Below are 12,686 nucleotides of genomic sequence, written 5' to 3' on the forward strand. Positions count from 1 at the left end.
CCATCTCCTCCCCACTGCTCCACCCTAAATACCCTCTTCTCCCACAATAACCTGCCCTTGGAGATTTCAAAGTTGATGGGAAGGAAAGTGTTTAAATGGGATATTTAGTAAAGAAATTTAAACTTAGGAAGTTTAAATTCAGATTTTTTAGGGGTGCCTGGGTGGCTCAGTAGGTAAGCGTCTGCTTTTGGCTCAGATCATGATTCCGGGGTCCTAGGGTCGAGCCCCGCATCCGGTTCCCTCCTCAGCGGGAAGCCTGCTTCTCCCTCTTCCACTCCCCCTGCTTATTATGTTCCCTTTCTCGCTCACTCTCTCTGTAAAATAAATACATACATACATACATACACACATACATTCAGTTTTTTGGTAATAGGAAATTACCGTCATGTGTATTTTAATTGCAGTTAACACTTATCTAGAGATCTACCCTCTTAACAGATTTTAAGTGTACGTATACGGTATTGTTATCTATAGGCACAATGAGGTACAACAGATCTCTAGAATTTATTCCTCTTGAGTAAATAAAAAATCTTTTAAAAAGTATATCTTAATTGTTTTAAGCCACTGAGTTTGTGGTAAGGAGTACAGCAGTAAGAAACTAATTCAGCACCTAATCCAGAAAGCCCCCTGAATTGCAGTTTGTCCAAGCATTCACAGGTTGGCGGCTTCTTTACCCCCCCTTGCTGCCCACCGCCCAACCCCTATTTACCGCTTCTATGACGACAGGGACTGCCCTGTAAACCCGATTCCTAGAGTTCATTTTGTTCTGCCACCTGCTAGTCCGTCAGCTTTGCTAATATTTCACATGTGACACGTAAGGAATTCTCGGTTTACATAGAATATAAGCATGTTATCTGGCTCTTTGGGATCTTTTTCCCTATTAACTCTTAAATACTTGGATTTTTTGTTGTTTTGCGAGGGTGGGGGCTTTGCTGGGTAAGAGGTTACAATCGGATAGCGTCTATCAAGGAGATCTGGAAACCACCAATTAACAATCTACTTAGAGAGGGCTTCAGTACAGACTTCCAGGCCCTACCTAAAGGGGCCGAATCAGATTCCCTCACATCGGGGCGCAGGAAACTGTATCTGAAGATTCCACGTGTGATCACTTGGCACAATTAATTTAAAATCAAAACATGTGCCTCTAAACTACTACAGTTAGAAAAAACATAATTCGCCTTTCTTTTTAGATTCGGAGCCCAGCTCCTCAGAGGCGGGTCCATGCCTCCGTACCGCCGGCGACCTCTCGGGGAGCCAGCGTCAACCAGAAGCTTCTAGTCGGGGTGAAGAGCGATCGGAGGAACCGGTTTCTCCCGGATGGGGATCCCAGTCCCACACCGAACCCTCCACCACACGCCGGGAGCGCGGACTCGGCACGGGTACCCCCACGTTCCCCACCAGCTCGGGGACCGAAATCCGCGAAGCAGCCACACATCTGAGGACGCGAGGAGGCGGAAAAGCAGGAGCAGCCGCACAAAGAACCGAGTTCCGGCGTCAAGGCCGCTCTCGGCTAAGGCGGGTCCGACGAAAACACGTCCATTCCGACGACAGGAAGCTGTGAGCCCTCCCGCCCGCCGAGCGCCGAAATCCCTATTGGCCCAGCCTGGGTCTGGATCCTCCTGTAGACCCCACCCACACTGAGGCTCCGGACGTTTGAGAACGGTGCACAGCGCCCCGCCGGAAGTACTTCCCTAGGCGGAAGCTTCTGAGAACCATATAGCGGAAGCACCTCCTCTTCCGGTCTCTTTGGGATCTGCCGCGGAAACAAGATGGTGAGTTGTCTCCAATGGTTTTCCGAATCGCCTTCCATCCTCTTCTTCTGCGTCGCGCTCCCTGCCATCCTGCGGGGGCCGGCAGGGTTCCTGATAGAGGGAGCGGGTGGGCAGGAAAGGGGCATGCGGTGGCCCTCAAGAGCCAGAAGAATGGCTCCTAACTGTACCTGGGGATGCTGAGTCTACAGCCGTGGAGCAGGAGCCACTCTAGGCTCCTTGTTTTCTTTGGAGAAGCCTTTCCCTCGGGTGAGAACTGAAGGAAGAAGCGTGATCTGGGAATGTTTGGCTCCGTGAGCAAAAAAATTCATTGTTCGCAGGAGCTCTAAGGTTTGGGGTTCCGGATCGGTAGGAAAACCACGACGTTATTTCGTCTTGCACTTGTCTTTTTTCTCTCTCCTTTAAAAAATGTAGCCGATTTCAAAAGATAGCAACCCCTGCAGCAGGCTTTAGATAACGTGAAATGCTGGTAGTGGTCTCTGATTTAGCATTTAAGAAGTTAGGACCTGCCGCCACACTTTCAGCCCCAGATTGTCTTAAACCTTTCTTTTTAAATTGTCTCTAAATCTTAATCAGTAATTTCTTTCCCTGAAAACGTCGGGATATGTACAGAAATGACTAGATCTCAAAATCGTTTCACCCCTTTGCAGACGAAGGGAACGTCATCCTTTGGAAAGCGTCGCAATAAGACGCACACGTTGTGCCGCCGCTGTGGCTCGAAGGCCTACCACCTGCAGAAGTCCACCTGTGGCAAATGTGGCTATCCTGCCAAGCGCAAGAGAAAGTGTAAGTGGAATCTGTTTCAGGTCGACTGTCAGGTGTTGGAATGGATGTCAGTAGTCTCTTGTTTGCGTGGTAGGAAAGTGGGCATGGCTTGGGACATTAGTTGGTACTTAAGGAAAAGTGCATGCGTATGCAGATGAAGTGGATTTAGAAAACTAAGGCACTCTATAACAGTTGTGGTGAAAACCTGTTCAAACTTAATCTGAATTTGTGCTTTAGATAATTGGAGTGCCAAGGCGAAAAGACGAAACACCACTGGGACCGGGCGAATGAGGCATCTAAAAATTGTATACCGCAGATTCAGGTACAGTATTTTGTGTTTCCATCATAAGTGGTTCTGTGAGCTTGGAGAAGAACCTCCTTAATCCGCTGTAAAATAAGGATACTACCCTGGTTAGTGGGGATGAAGTGTTGGAAGGTATTTTTTTCTGCTGCCACTGTAACCTTCAGATCAGTTAATCTGGATTTTGTTACTCTCTCAATGAGCAATAGTGTAAGCTGTAAATGTCTAGAATGTGGTTTGAGCTAGACACCCCAAAATGTAATGGTATTAGGGATAGGCCACACCTGACTTTCTCACCAAAATTTGTCAGGACAATAGTGGTGAAAGAGGTCTTGGGTCAGGCCTTCACTTTGTGGCTTTGAGCAAATCTGCTGTAGAAAACCGTCATAATTATTGCCTTTGTATAGAGAGATATCTTACTTTCTTGTTAAAGTCAGGCTCTAGAGTTAGAAATGTAGAATTTCAGCCCCACCTTAGAGAAACTACATTTTAATCATCTCTTTTAAGGCGTCAGTCACTTAGGTCTCAAGATAACTCTTTGTTGGGGAGACTTTCCTGTGTTGTGTGATACTTAGCAGAATCCTTGGCGTTTGCCCCCTTAATTCCAGATTTTCTCATTTTAAAAGATCACACAGCATTTTGGGGCTTTGTAAAGACAACACCCTTTGATGTGTTTGTGTGCTGAGGAGACCTTCTTTGCACTTAAAAGCATTATACAGTAGGTGGGCTTGTATTGAGTGGACTGCTACATAATGTAGTTTAAGAGTGTGAACCATACTATGGTGCTTCAATTCACAAAGCTTTACAAGGGGGATAACAGTACACTGTCTCCTTAGGGGGGTGTGTGTATATTAAATGAGTTAAAATGTAAAGCATAGTTAAGCAGTTTAGAAAATGTCAGCGATTGAACATGTGCCCTATTTTGCCTTGACTAAAGGAAACTACTTAGGATCTCTGCCTGATAGCGTAGGGACCCATTTTCACAAATGGCTCTCTCAAACCTCGAGAGAAGTACTGGTCTGGTCAGTACAAGCAAATTATTGACCTTTTTTACAATTGCAGTTAAGTGTATGTTTAAAACAGGTATCTTGAAGCAGAAAGAAGTCAATAAAATACTGCAGCTTATCGATGATGTTGTAAAAATAAATGTCTGAACATATGAATTTGATAACTGATTTCAGCATTTAACTGAGATAAGCACATATAAATCTATATTAATAAAAATTGAAATGCATATATTGTTGATGAAGTAACGGTTTTCATTTTGAATATGATGCAGGCATGGATTCCGTGAAGGAACAACACCTAAGCCCAAGAGGGCAGCTGTTGCAGCATCCAGTTCATCTTAAGGATTTCAACGATTAGTCACACAATAAACATTCTGTCTGGTTTTAAAAAATATCTGGTGTGCTAAGGTATTTTTGGTTGTCTTGTAGTATCAGTGAATTGCCACAGGATTGGGGATGGGACAACTTTAAAATATTAGATTTACTTGTTAAGTGACTGTTCTGGGGCACTAGCTTTTGAACTGGGCTGTGCTACTGCTTAAGAGGTTAAGAAATAAGCGGAATTCCAGGATTCCTTCAAGCAGACAACACTGGAAGACGATAGAAAGAATGCAGTATGAGTTAGCACAGCAGAGCTCATGATACATAAGGGTATTTAAAATGCTAAGATTAGGGGTGCCTGGGTGGCTCAGTTGGAGGAGCATGCAACTCTTGATTTCAGGGTCATGAGTTTGAGCTCCATGTGGGGTGTAGAGATTAACATTTTTAAAAAGTTGAGTATTGCAAGCAACACTCTGTGGCAGGTGATGGAAGTTGTCTGACACAATTTGAGCTTGCTATAGCAATAAAGTCTAACCTATTCCAGTGTTCTCCTCCATGAGACCAACTGTTACATAGACTTAAACAGTGTAAAAAAGAAAAAGGAAAAATGTTAAGCGCAAAAGCATAACTGCTTTTAGTAACATTCATCTGCTGTAGTCTAGTGACTTTGGGGAGTGGTAATCAATCCTGTGTGATAGGGTTTGGAGTACCAGTGAGAACATGGAGGATTGTAATTGAATGAGTTGTTTTGGAAAGGTGATGTTAACTTATTCTAGTCTCCAAAATGCTTACTTGGTATTCAGCATATAGGCTTGTGTGTGATTTAAGGTGGCCAGCTAAGTGAGTATCTGAAGGTACTTGTTAGATGGGGGTCAAAGAACACTTGAGTGGGCTGGGTTAAGAGAGAGTTGGGCCACATGCAAATGCAGTGGATTGAGTACAAAGTAAAAGTCAAATATATGAACTTAACATTTGTAGATGAAAGGCAATGATAAATAGGTCCCCAGTAGAGTTTTTTTAACCCTCAACTGAGTGATCGTTGATTTTTTTGTGTCAAAGGGCTCTGAAATTTTTTGCCATGCTTTCCCAATTTTGGTGGTTTATTGCCAGTTTTTTGCAAGGAGGAGACAACAAGGCCAACATATTTGGACTGCTGAGTGAGAGAGCAGAGAAGCTGAAGTGGAGCGCAGTTGTTAGCACAGCCACCATAAGATACAGTGGCCAAGTACTGTCTAATTTGCAGCTTCCCATTGATGACATCCTGACCTGTAAAGGATTTTCATGATTTTCAGTGCCTTGCCAACCTCACCTTTTTACACCCGACAATGCTTTCCCAAGATCCTAGTTAAGTCCTGCCTTCCTGCTTTTCTCTCTCTTTTTTTTTAAGATTCATTTATTTGAGAGAGCAAGCACAGGTGTACATGAGTAGGGGTTGGGGCATAGGGAAAGAATGTAAAGCAGACACCCTGCTGAATGATCTCAAGACCATGACATCGTGACCTGAGCCAAAATCAAGAGTGGGATGTTGAACAGATTGAGCCACCCAGCGCCACCCTACTTTTTTCTTAAGCTTCTAAAGCATCCTTAAGGTTATGGCTTGCGTTCACTTCTACAGGAGCCCCAGCTCATCTAAACACATTGGGCTTCCCAGCGTGATACTAGAGTGACAGCTCTGATTTTCAGCCATATATTGTTACAGCATGGTTGCTGGAGTCTGGTTGCCGTTTGTTAGTGTGATTTTACTAACTTATGTGCCTCTGCTCACTGGTAAACTGAAGGGTTAATTGTAACTTTCATGGGCTTTGTGAGCACAGTAAGTAAAGGAAGTGAAGTTGCTTTTAGCATAGTCACAAGAATCAAGTTTATGAAATTAAAACAGCAATTTTAATATACAGGTGGCCGTTGAAAAACAGGTTTGAGTTGTCAGTCTTTTTCAATAAATGCTGTATAGTACTATAAACTTCACTGATTTTAACATTTTACCTAGCTTTATTGTAAGAATACAGTGTATAATACATATACACAATGTGTTGACTGTTTACACTAGCAAGGTAAACGTAGAAGGTGGTGGTGTGGATGTCATGAGTCTTAAAGCTGGAAGATCAGGCAGCAGGTTCTGAAGTTACGTGAAAATCATAGAGACATGGACTGAGGTGGCAGTGGGGCTGGCTGTAATGGGGAGGTCTCTAATGAGAATACCTGAAATTTGAATCAAAGGGAGTTTCTAACCCCCCCCCCTTTCCTTCCGTAACATGGCTTCTGAGGATTCCATGAGGTCACATATGCAAAAATATTACCAGGAGGGTAGGAGTCTTGGATGATAGGTTTCTGACCGGGGCAAAGAGGTGGTTTGTGCATTTCCCCGAGATGGATGGAGTAGAGTAGAATGGAGGCAAGAGGGGAAAGTAGTAAAGCTGGTTTTGTTAACAGTTCTTGTGGGACATGAGGAGGAGGTATTTAGGAAGAATTGAGTAAACCTGGTGGCAGTTGGAGCAGAAGGCTGAGCTGGAGCTCTACAATGGAAGTAGTGAACATAGAGTTGGGAAAGGGATTTTAAGGGTTAGAAAGGTGAAGATAGGGGCGCCTGGGTGGCACAGCGGTTAAGCATCTGCCTTCGGCTCAGGGCGTGATCCCGGCATTGTGGGATCGAGCCCCACATCAGGCTCCTCCACTATGAGCCTGCTTCTTTCTCTCCCACTCCCCCTGCTTAATGTTCCCTCTCTCGCTGGCTGTCTCTATCTCTGTCGAATAAATAAATAAAATCTTTTAAAAAAAAAAAAAAGAAAGGTGAAGATAATTTACACAGAGATAAGAGATGAAGAGAAAAGATATAATTTCTTGACTGAGGAACTTCAGTAGCCATCCTTGACAGCTGAAACTTGGAAAATATACAAATTCAAGAAAAAAGACAGTGTAGAGAGGCTCAAAGATTTGAGGAGATGTCCATAGACTAGAAAAGAATTCATTTGTTCAACATACAGTGTGCATGGTAATGTACCTACTATGTGCCAGGCCATATTAGAGGTGCAGTGGGAACAAATACACGCTCTTGAAGTTGACAGTTGACTCCAATGTTGCAGAATTAATTAGCCCATGAACTAGGACAGGGTTGAGTCCTACAAAAGGGGATTTGAGGGGGCATTCAATCACCTGGTTGAGGTCAAGAGAAATGAAGGGGTTTTGTTTTTGTTAATTGAGAATGAAGTTTTGAAAAATAAAGACTTCAGGGGCACTTGGGTGTCTCAGTTAGTTGGTTGAGCAGGTTGAGTGTCTGCCTTTGGCTCAGGTCATGATCCTAGGGTCCTGGGATCAGCTCTGAGTTTTGAGTCATTCCCTGAGACAGGCTTCATACTTGCACGCACACATACTCACACTCTCAAGTAAATAAAATCTTTAAAAATAAAGACTTACAGATTTGGCAAAAGTTGGGTTAGTGTTTACATTCCATAAACTTTATTTCAGTAGAGTATTGAGAATAAAGCCAGTTTTCTAGAGATTCAGCAAAGATCAGGCAATGAAGAATGGAGAGTAAAAAAGATGCTTTGGAAAGAGTTTTTAAAAGATGGTTTTCTCTCATTTCTATTGATGATCTAGTACCCTTTCTCCTGAACCAAATACCTGTTCAGTGACCTCTGTGTGCCAGAAGCAGTTCCAGGTCTAGGAGATAGGTGGAAAGTAACAAAGGACACTGCTCTGACAGATTTCAATTGTGTGTACATAGGCTTGTGCGTGTGTATGTGTGTGTTGCAGGGTGACTGGGAACAAGCAATTTCAGGTAGTGATAAATGCTGTAAAAACAAAGATGTGTTAGAGAATGGGGCAGATGACCCTACTTTAGAGAGGCGGTTAAGAGCTAAATGATAAGGAGCCACCCCTGCAAAGACAACAGTCATTGGGCAGATTTTAGCCTTTTTTGAGTTCTGGGTTGGTTGCAAATTTCACTTAGGCTGTAATTACCTGAAATTTTGTAATACTGTATATTGATATAAGAAAAGCAAGTTAACAGGGTGCCCGGCTGGGTTAGTTGGTAGAGCATGTGACTCTTGATCTTTGGGTTGTAGGTTCAAGCCCCATGTTGGGTATAGAGATTACTTAATAAATAAATCTTCTTTTAAAAAAGTGTTAAAAACGGGGTGCCTGGGTGGCTCAGTTGGGCGTCTGCCTTCAGCTTGGGTCATGATCTCAGGGTCCTGGGATTGAGCCCCACATTGGGAGCCACCTTCTCCCGCTCCCCGTTTGTGCTCTCTTAAAAAAAAAAAAAGTTAAAAAACAAAATGTGGACGCCTAAGTGGCTCAGTTGGTTAAGTGTCCAACTCTTAATTTCGGCTCAGGTCATGATCTCAGGGTAGTGAAAGTGAGCCCCACCTGGGGCGCCACACCGGGCCTGGAGCCTGTTTAAGATTCTTTCCTTTTGCTGTACCCGCCCCACGTGGAATCTGAAATAAAAAATTTCCTTGTACAGTAAGGTAGAAGGGGAGGGATGTTTTGTCAAGGAAAATTCCAATGAAAAAATGGTTCCTGTGTGTGCAACTGGTTTGTAGAATAGGCATGGTATGTGGATTGAGATAAAAACATAACTTTTATTTTTGTGTCCTTTCTTTATACAGTGGGAGTATGCTCCAGTGCCCCAGGATGAAGACTTAGTCTCACCCATGTATTTTTTTTTTAAAGATTTTATTTATTTATTTGACAGAGATAGAGACAGCCAGCGAGAGAGGGAACACAAGCAGGGGGAGTGGGAGAGGAAGAAGCAGGCTCACAGCAGAGGAGCCTGATGTGGGACTCGATCCCATAACGCCGGGATCACGCCCTGAGCCAAAGGCAGATGCTTAACCGCTGTGCCACCCAGGCGCCCCTCACCCATGTATTTTTAGAACACTCACAGATTAAAACAAAGCAAAAAAAACTTCCAGTCATTTTTAGTTATAAAACAGTTTTATTTCAATAAGTAAAATGCCCAATCCTGTGTAATAAGTCAAAATTCAAAGATGACGTAACCTTACCTCACTTCTTCCAGCTTGGTCTTCCTTTGGGCCAGAAGCTAGCAGTGGAGGAGGAGGTATGGTCCCTCTGGTTTCACCTTTCTCTCCGGTACATCTCGGGCTTGTCAGCTGCAATTTTACTCCTCCCCTGGACCTAGCAGAGGATTAAGCTGACTTTTACTCTTGGGCTCTTATATTATCTCTGGAGATTCCCTACTGAGATCCCTCTCCTGTAGTCCCCATCTCATTTCAAAACTGTCTTTTGTGACTTCTTCCTCGCCCCTAGTACCTAGCCTCTTTCTCCTAGGGTTTTCTGCACCTTCGAGGGCCCTATTGGCAGGATCCAAAACTATCCCATGCTCTCTCTTTCCTTGAACAGCCCACATTTGGTCCACAGGAAACATTCTCACATTCCTGGCCTGACCAAATTCTGAAGTGCAGCAGGCCTCTCCTGGCATGCCACCAAAACAGTAGCAGGAAACACATTTCAAAGCTCTCTGAGTGGTTCCTTTGAAGTTTCCTTCACCGGAAGGTAGCAACCCTCTTTTCCAAGAAGGTTGGAATAAATACTTAAAACTCTCTTCAAAGGAGTTTTTTTGCCCATCTCTCCCTTGTACCCCTCTTATATCATTGATCTAAGGATTCTAAGAGCTAACCAGGTATTTGAGTATATTTTCTTGGAGGGGGTTATGGAATGTATGTCTCATTTTGGTAGTTCCCTGAGGCAAGAAAAGTCCTATTCTGATAGAGTATTATATTTATATAGCTCTGCAGATAAACATCTAGCAAATGTAAAAAGTATTTGGTTTGCCCTTAAAAACGCTTAAAGTGATCTGGACTCCTGAGGGTTATAAAGAGAAAATAAGTCCTTTAGAGGAAAGTTCTTTAAAAAAAAAAAGACGAATGGTAAAATGGTATCAGAGAAAGGTCCAGCTTCCCCAAGTTAGAATAGAGATGGTCGAGGTGGCTGAGAAGGAAGCAAATGATACATGCCAGATGGCAAATGGTATTATTTCAGGAACAAACTATCTTGGGCAAATGTGAGGAAGGGAGGGGTGGCATATGATTCAGTCACCACAGAATGGAGAAGGCACAGTCCGGGCAGAAACTGTTTACGGTCTGTGTCACAGAGGAGCAGCCCTCAGAAGCAGCAGTTCCCCTGGAGAGGAGACAGGAAGCAGGAAGCCTCAGAGAGAAGTACTGTCCAATTAGGGATGGCTCTGGGGAGAGAAACCTCTGGGAACATAGCAGGGGTAGCACTTCATAGCCCGGTGCTTTTACAGTTGCAGGAGACCTGAGATGGTGTAATGTAACTTCTTTATTTTGGAGAGGAGAAAACTAAGGCATAGATTATTTATTAAAGGTGTATATTTTCTTTGGCAATAAAAACAACTGTTGAGTGTTACTGGAATGTGTTCCTTTAAAAAGACATTGCACAATGTAAGGTTACTTCTGTAGAAAATGTGTCTTCATTAAATGGAATCCTTACTCATCTGTGGCCTGGATGTGGAGGCACAGGGCTAATCATATGTCGTAAAGTACAGAGATCTAACATACTATTCACATACATAGTTTTAGCATTGGGTCAGAGCAAATCTGCTCTTCCTAATCTACTCCCTCAGGAAAGTCCTATGAGAATATTATAGAGTAAAATCCTCAATAGTTAAATTTTTGAACAGTTTAAAAATTTTGAGTAAATTTCATATGAGTGTAAGGAGGTAACTTTGAAAGTCTGAATAGATTAACTCAAGGTAGATTTAAAGGCAGTATCTCACACGTTCTCCCTTCTGATTTTTTTCAATGTCATGAGTTTAGACTACACTAAAATCTGTGGATGCAAGCACAGACAGTCCTTTAGTATTTACAAAATTAGAACACTTACTGTACTAAAACTAGTTTATAACAGAAATAACATGCAGAGTATAAAATGTAAACATCCAGTAAAAATAGCTGGTGTATCAGGCTTCCGTGAGGTAAACCACACAGCAATTTGAACAGGAATCATTTGATGTAATGAGGGATTGAATAGTAAAAATGAAAACGAACTCTATAGGAAGAGTGAAGTAAGGAGCAGCCACTACCCCCAGAAGCTGAGATAGAGCACTAAAGGAAAAGGCCTCCCTTCCCCTGAAGTTGAGATCCAGATGTCTGAGAAGGTAGAGCATAGCTCACTGGATGCTGAAGTGTCTTGCTGCTGGGACTTAGCTGGAAAGCCCCGGGGGATGCTGATGGGAAAGCTGTTCACGGGGAGGTGCACTGCCCAACAGCCTTCTGTGGAACTGCCTGGAGGGCTGCTGAGGGAAGTTTCTGGTCACTCTGGCACCTGTGGCCAGTGCAGGAGCCTGACTGCAGAAATCCTAGGCCTTTCTCTGAAGTTAACCAAGAATAATTTTCTTTCTAAGTACCCTCTACAACCAACATGGGGCTCAAACTCACAACCGCAAGATCGAGTCACATGCTCTACCAACTGAGCCAGCCAGGTGCCCCCAGCTTAGAGCTCTTTGTCAAATTTCAACCTGAGTAAAATTTGTGCTGAATTGGCCAATATAAGTGTCTGTAAAATGTGCTAGACAATCATTGTCTACTAGGAATATGTGAGCCACAAATGCAAACCACACGTGGGGTTTTAAGTTTTCTAGCTGCCACCTTTATTTTTAAAGATTTTATTTGAATGAAAGAGAGAGGGATAGAGCACAAGCAGGGGGAGCGGCAGAGGGAGAAGCAGGCTCCCCCCTGAGCAGGAAGCCCTATGCAGGGCTCCACCCCAGGAGTCTGGGATCATGACCTGAGCCGAAGGCTGCTGCTTAACCAACTGAGCCACCCAGGCGCCCCTTAGCTGCCACATTTAAAAATACGCAAAACAGGGCACCTGGCTGGCTCAGTCCGTGGAGCATGTGACTTGATCTCAAGCTCATGAATTCAAGCCTCATGCTGGGTATGAGATTACTTTAAAAATGTAAAGAAAGTGAAACTAATTTTAATATTCTTTAAACAATATATCCAACATCATTTACCATGTAATCAGTATAAAACTGGAGATATTTTTCATTCTTTCTCATACCAAGTCTTCAAAATGCAGTGTGTATTTTACACTTTCAGCACATCTCAGTTCCGATGTCACATTTCAAATGCTCAATAGCTTCGTGTGGCTAGGGCTTACTCTACTGGGTAACATGAACCTCGACATCAAGTTTACTGTTTTGGGATTGAGTGATTGATTATTTGGTAAAGTTGTCTTCATCAAAAAGAGTGCTGCATCCACCATGTAAAATATGTAGGTAAAATCAAAACACACGAAAGTTACTAACTTTTAGGTTAATTAAGCCCAGCTTTTTACCTGTAAAATGGCAAAAAGTTGTACTTACCTCATAATGTTTGCTGCAAAGTGTCGCTGTGAGAACAAAATGAGATAGTACATGTAAGTTACCAGCACCATACCTGGCACATGGTAACAGTTTGATAAATGTTAGTGTTCATTATTACCATGTAGGTATCATTCCTGGATAAGGGGTATCACTCTGATAATAGCAGAAAGACAGAA

The 12,686-nt window shown here is 43.1% G+C and overlaps 1 protein-coding gene and 2 non-coding genes across 3 annotated transcripts; all 3 read left to right on the top strand.

The window, feature by feature from the left end:
* Nucleotides 1–1,618: 1,618 nt before the first annotated feature.
* RPL37 (ribosomal protein L37) lies at nt 1,619–4,236 on the top strand. The gene is made up of 4 exons (XM_002922608.4): nt 1,619–1,772; nt 2,420–2,555; nt 2,772–2,856; nt 4,115–4,236. The coding sequence occupies exons 1-4, from the start codon at nt 1,770–1,772 to the stop codon at nt 4,182–4,184; spliced, it is 294 nt and encodes a 97-aa protein (XP_002922654.1). The 5' UTR covers nt 1,619–1,769; the 3' UTR covers nt 4,185–4,236.
* Nucleotides 3,955–4,035, top strand: LOC117801687. Its single transcript, XR_004624435.1, has one exon. It is a non-coding gene; the product is annotated as a small nucleolar RNA SNORD72 (small nucleolar RNA).
* A 390-nt stretch (nt 4,237–4,626) lies between the features above and the next one.
* Nucleotides 4,627–4,750, top strand: LOC117801679. The gene has a single exon (XR_004624427.1). It is a non-coding gene; the product is annotated as a small nucleolar RNA SNORA28 (small nucleolar RNA).
* Nucleotides 4,751–12,686: the final 7,936 nt, after the last annotated feature.

This window comes from Ailuropoda melanoleuca, chromosome 3 (genome assembly GCF_002007445.2).
Source record: "Ailuropoda melanoleuca isolate Jingjing chromosome 3, ASM200744v2, whole genome shotgun sequence".
Lineage (NCBI taxonomy): Eukaryota > Metazoa > Chordata > Mammalia > Carnivora > Ursidae > Ailuropoda > Ailuropoda melanoleuca.

Coding starts and splice junctions, on each gene's coding strand:
- RPL37 (XM_002922608.4), top strand. Junction 2,556..2,771: donor TGCCAAGCGCAAGAGAAAGT/GTAAGTGGAATC, acceptor TTTGTGCTTTAG/ATAATTGGAGTGCCAAGGCG. Junction 2,857..4,114: donor ATTGTATACCGCAGATTCAG/GTACAGTATTTT, acceptor AATATGATGCAG/GCATGGATTCCGTGAAGGAA.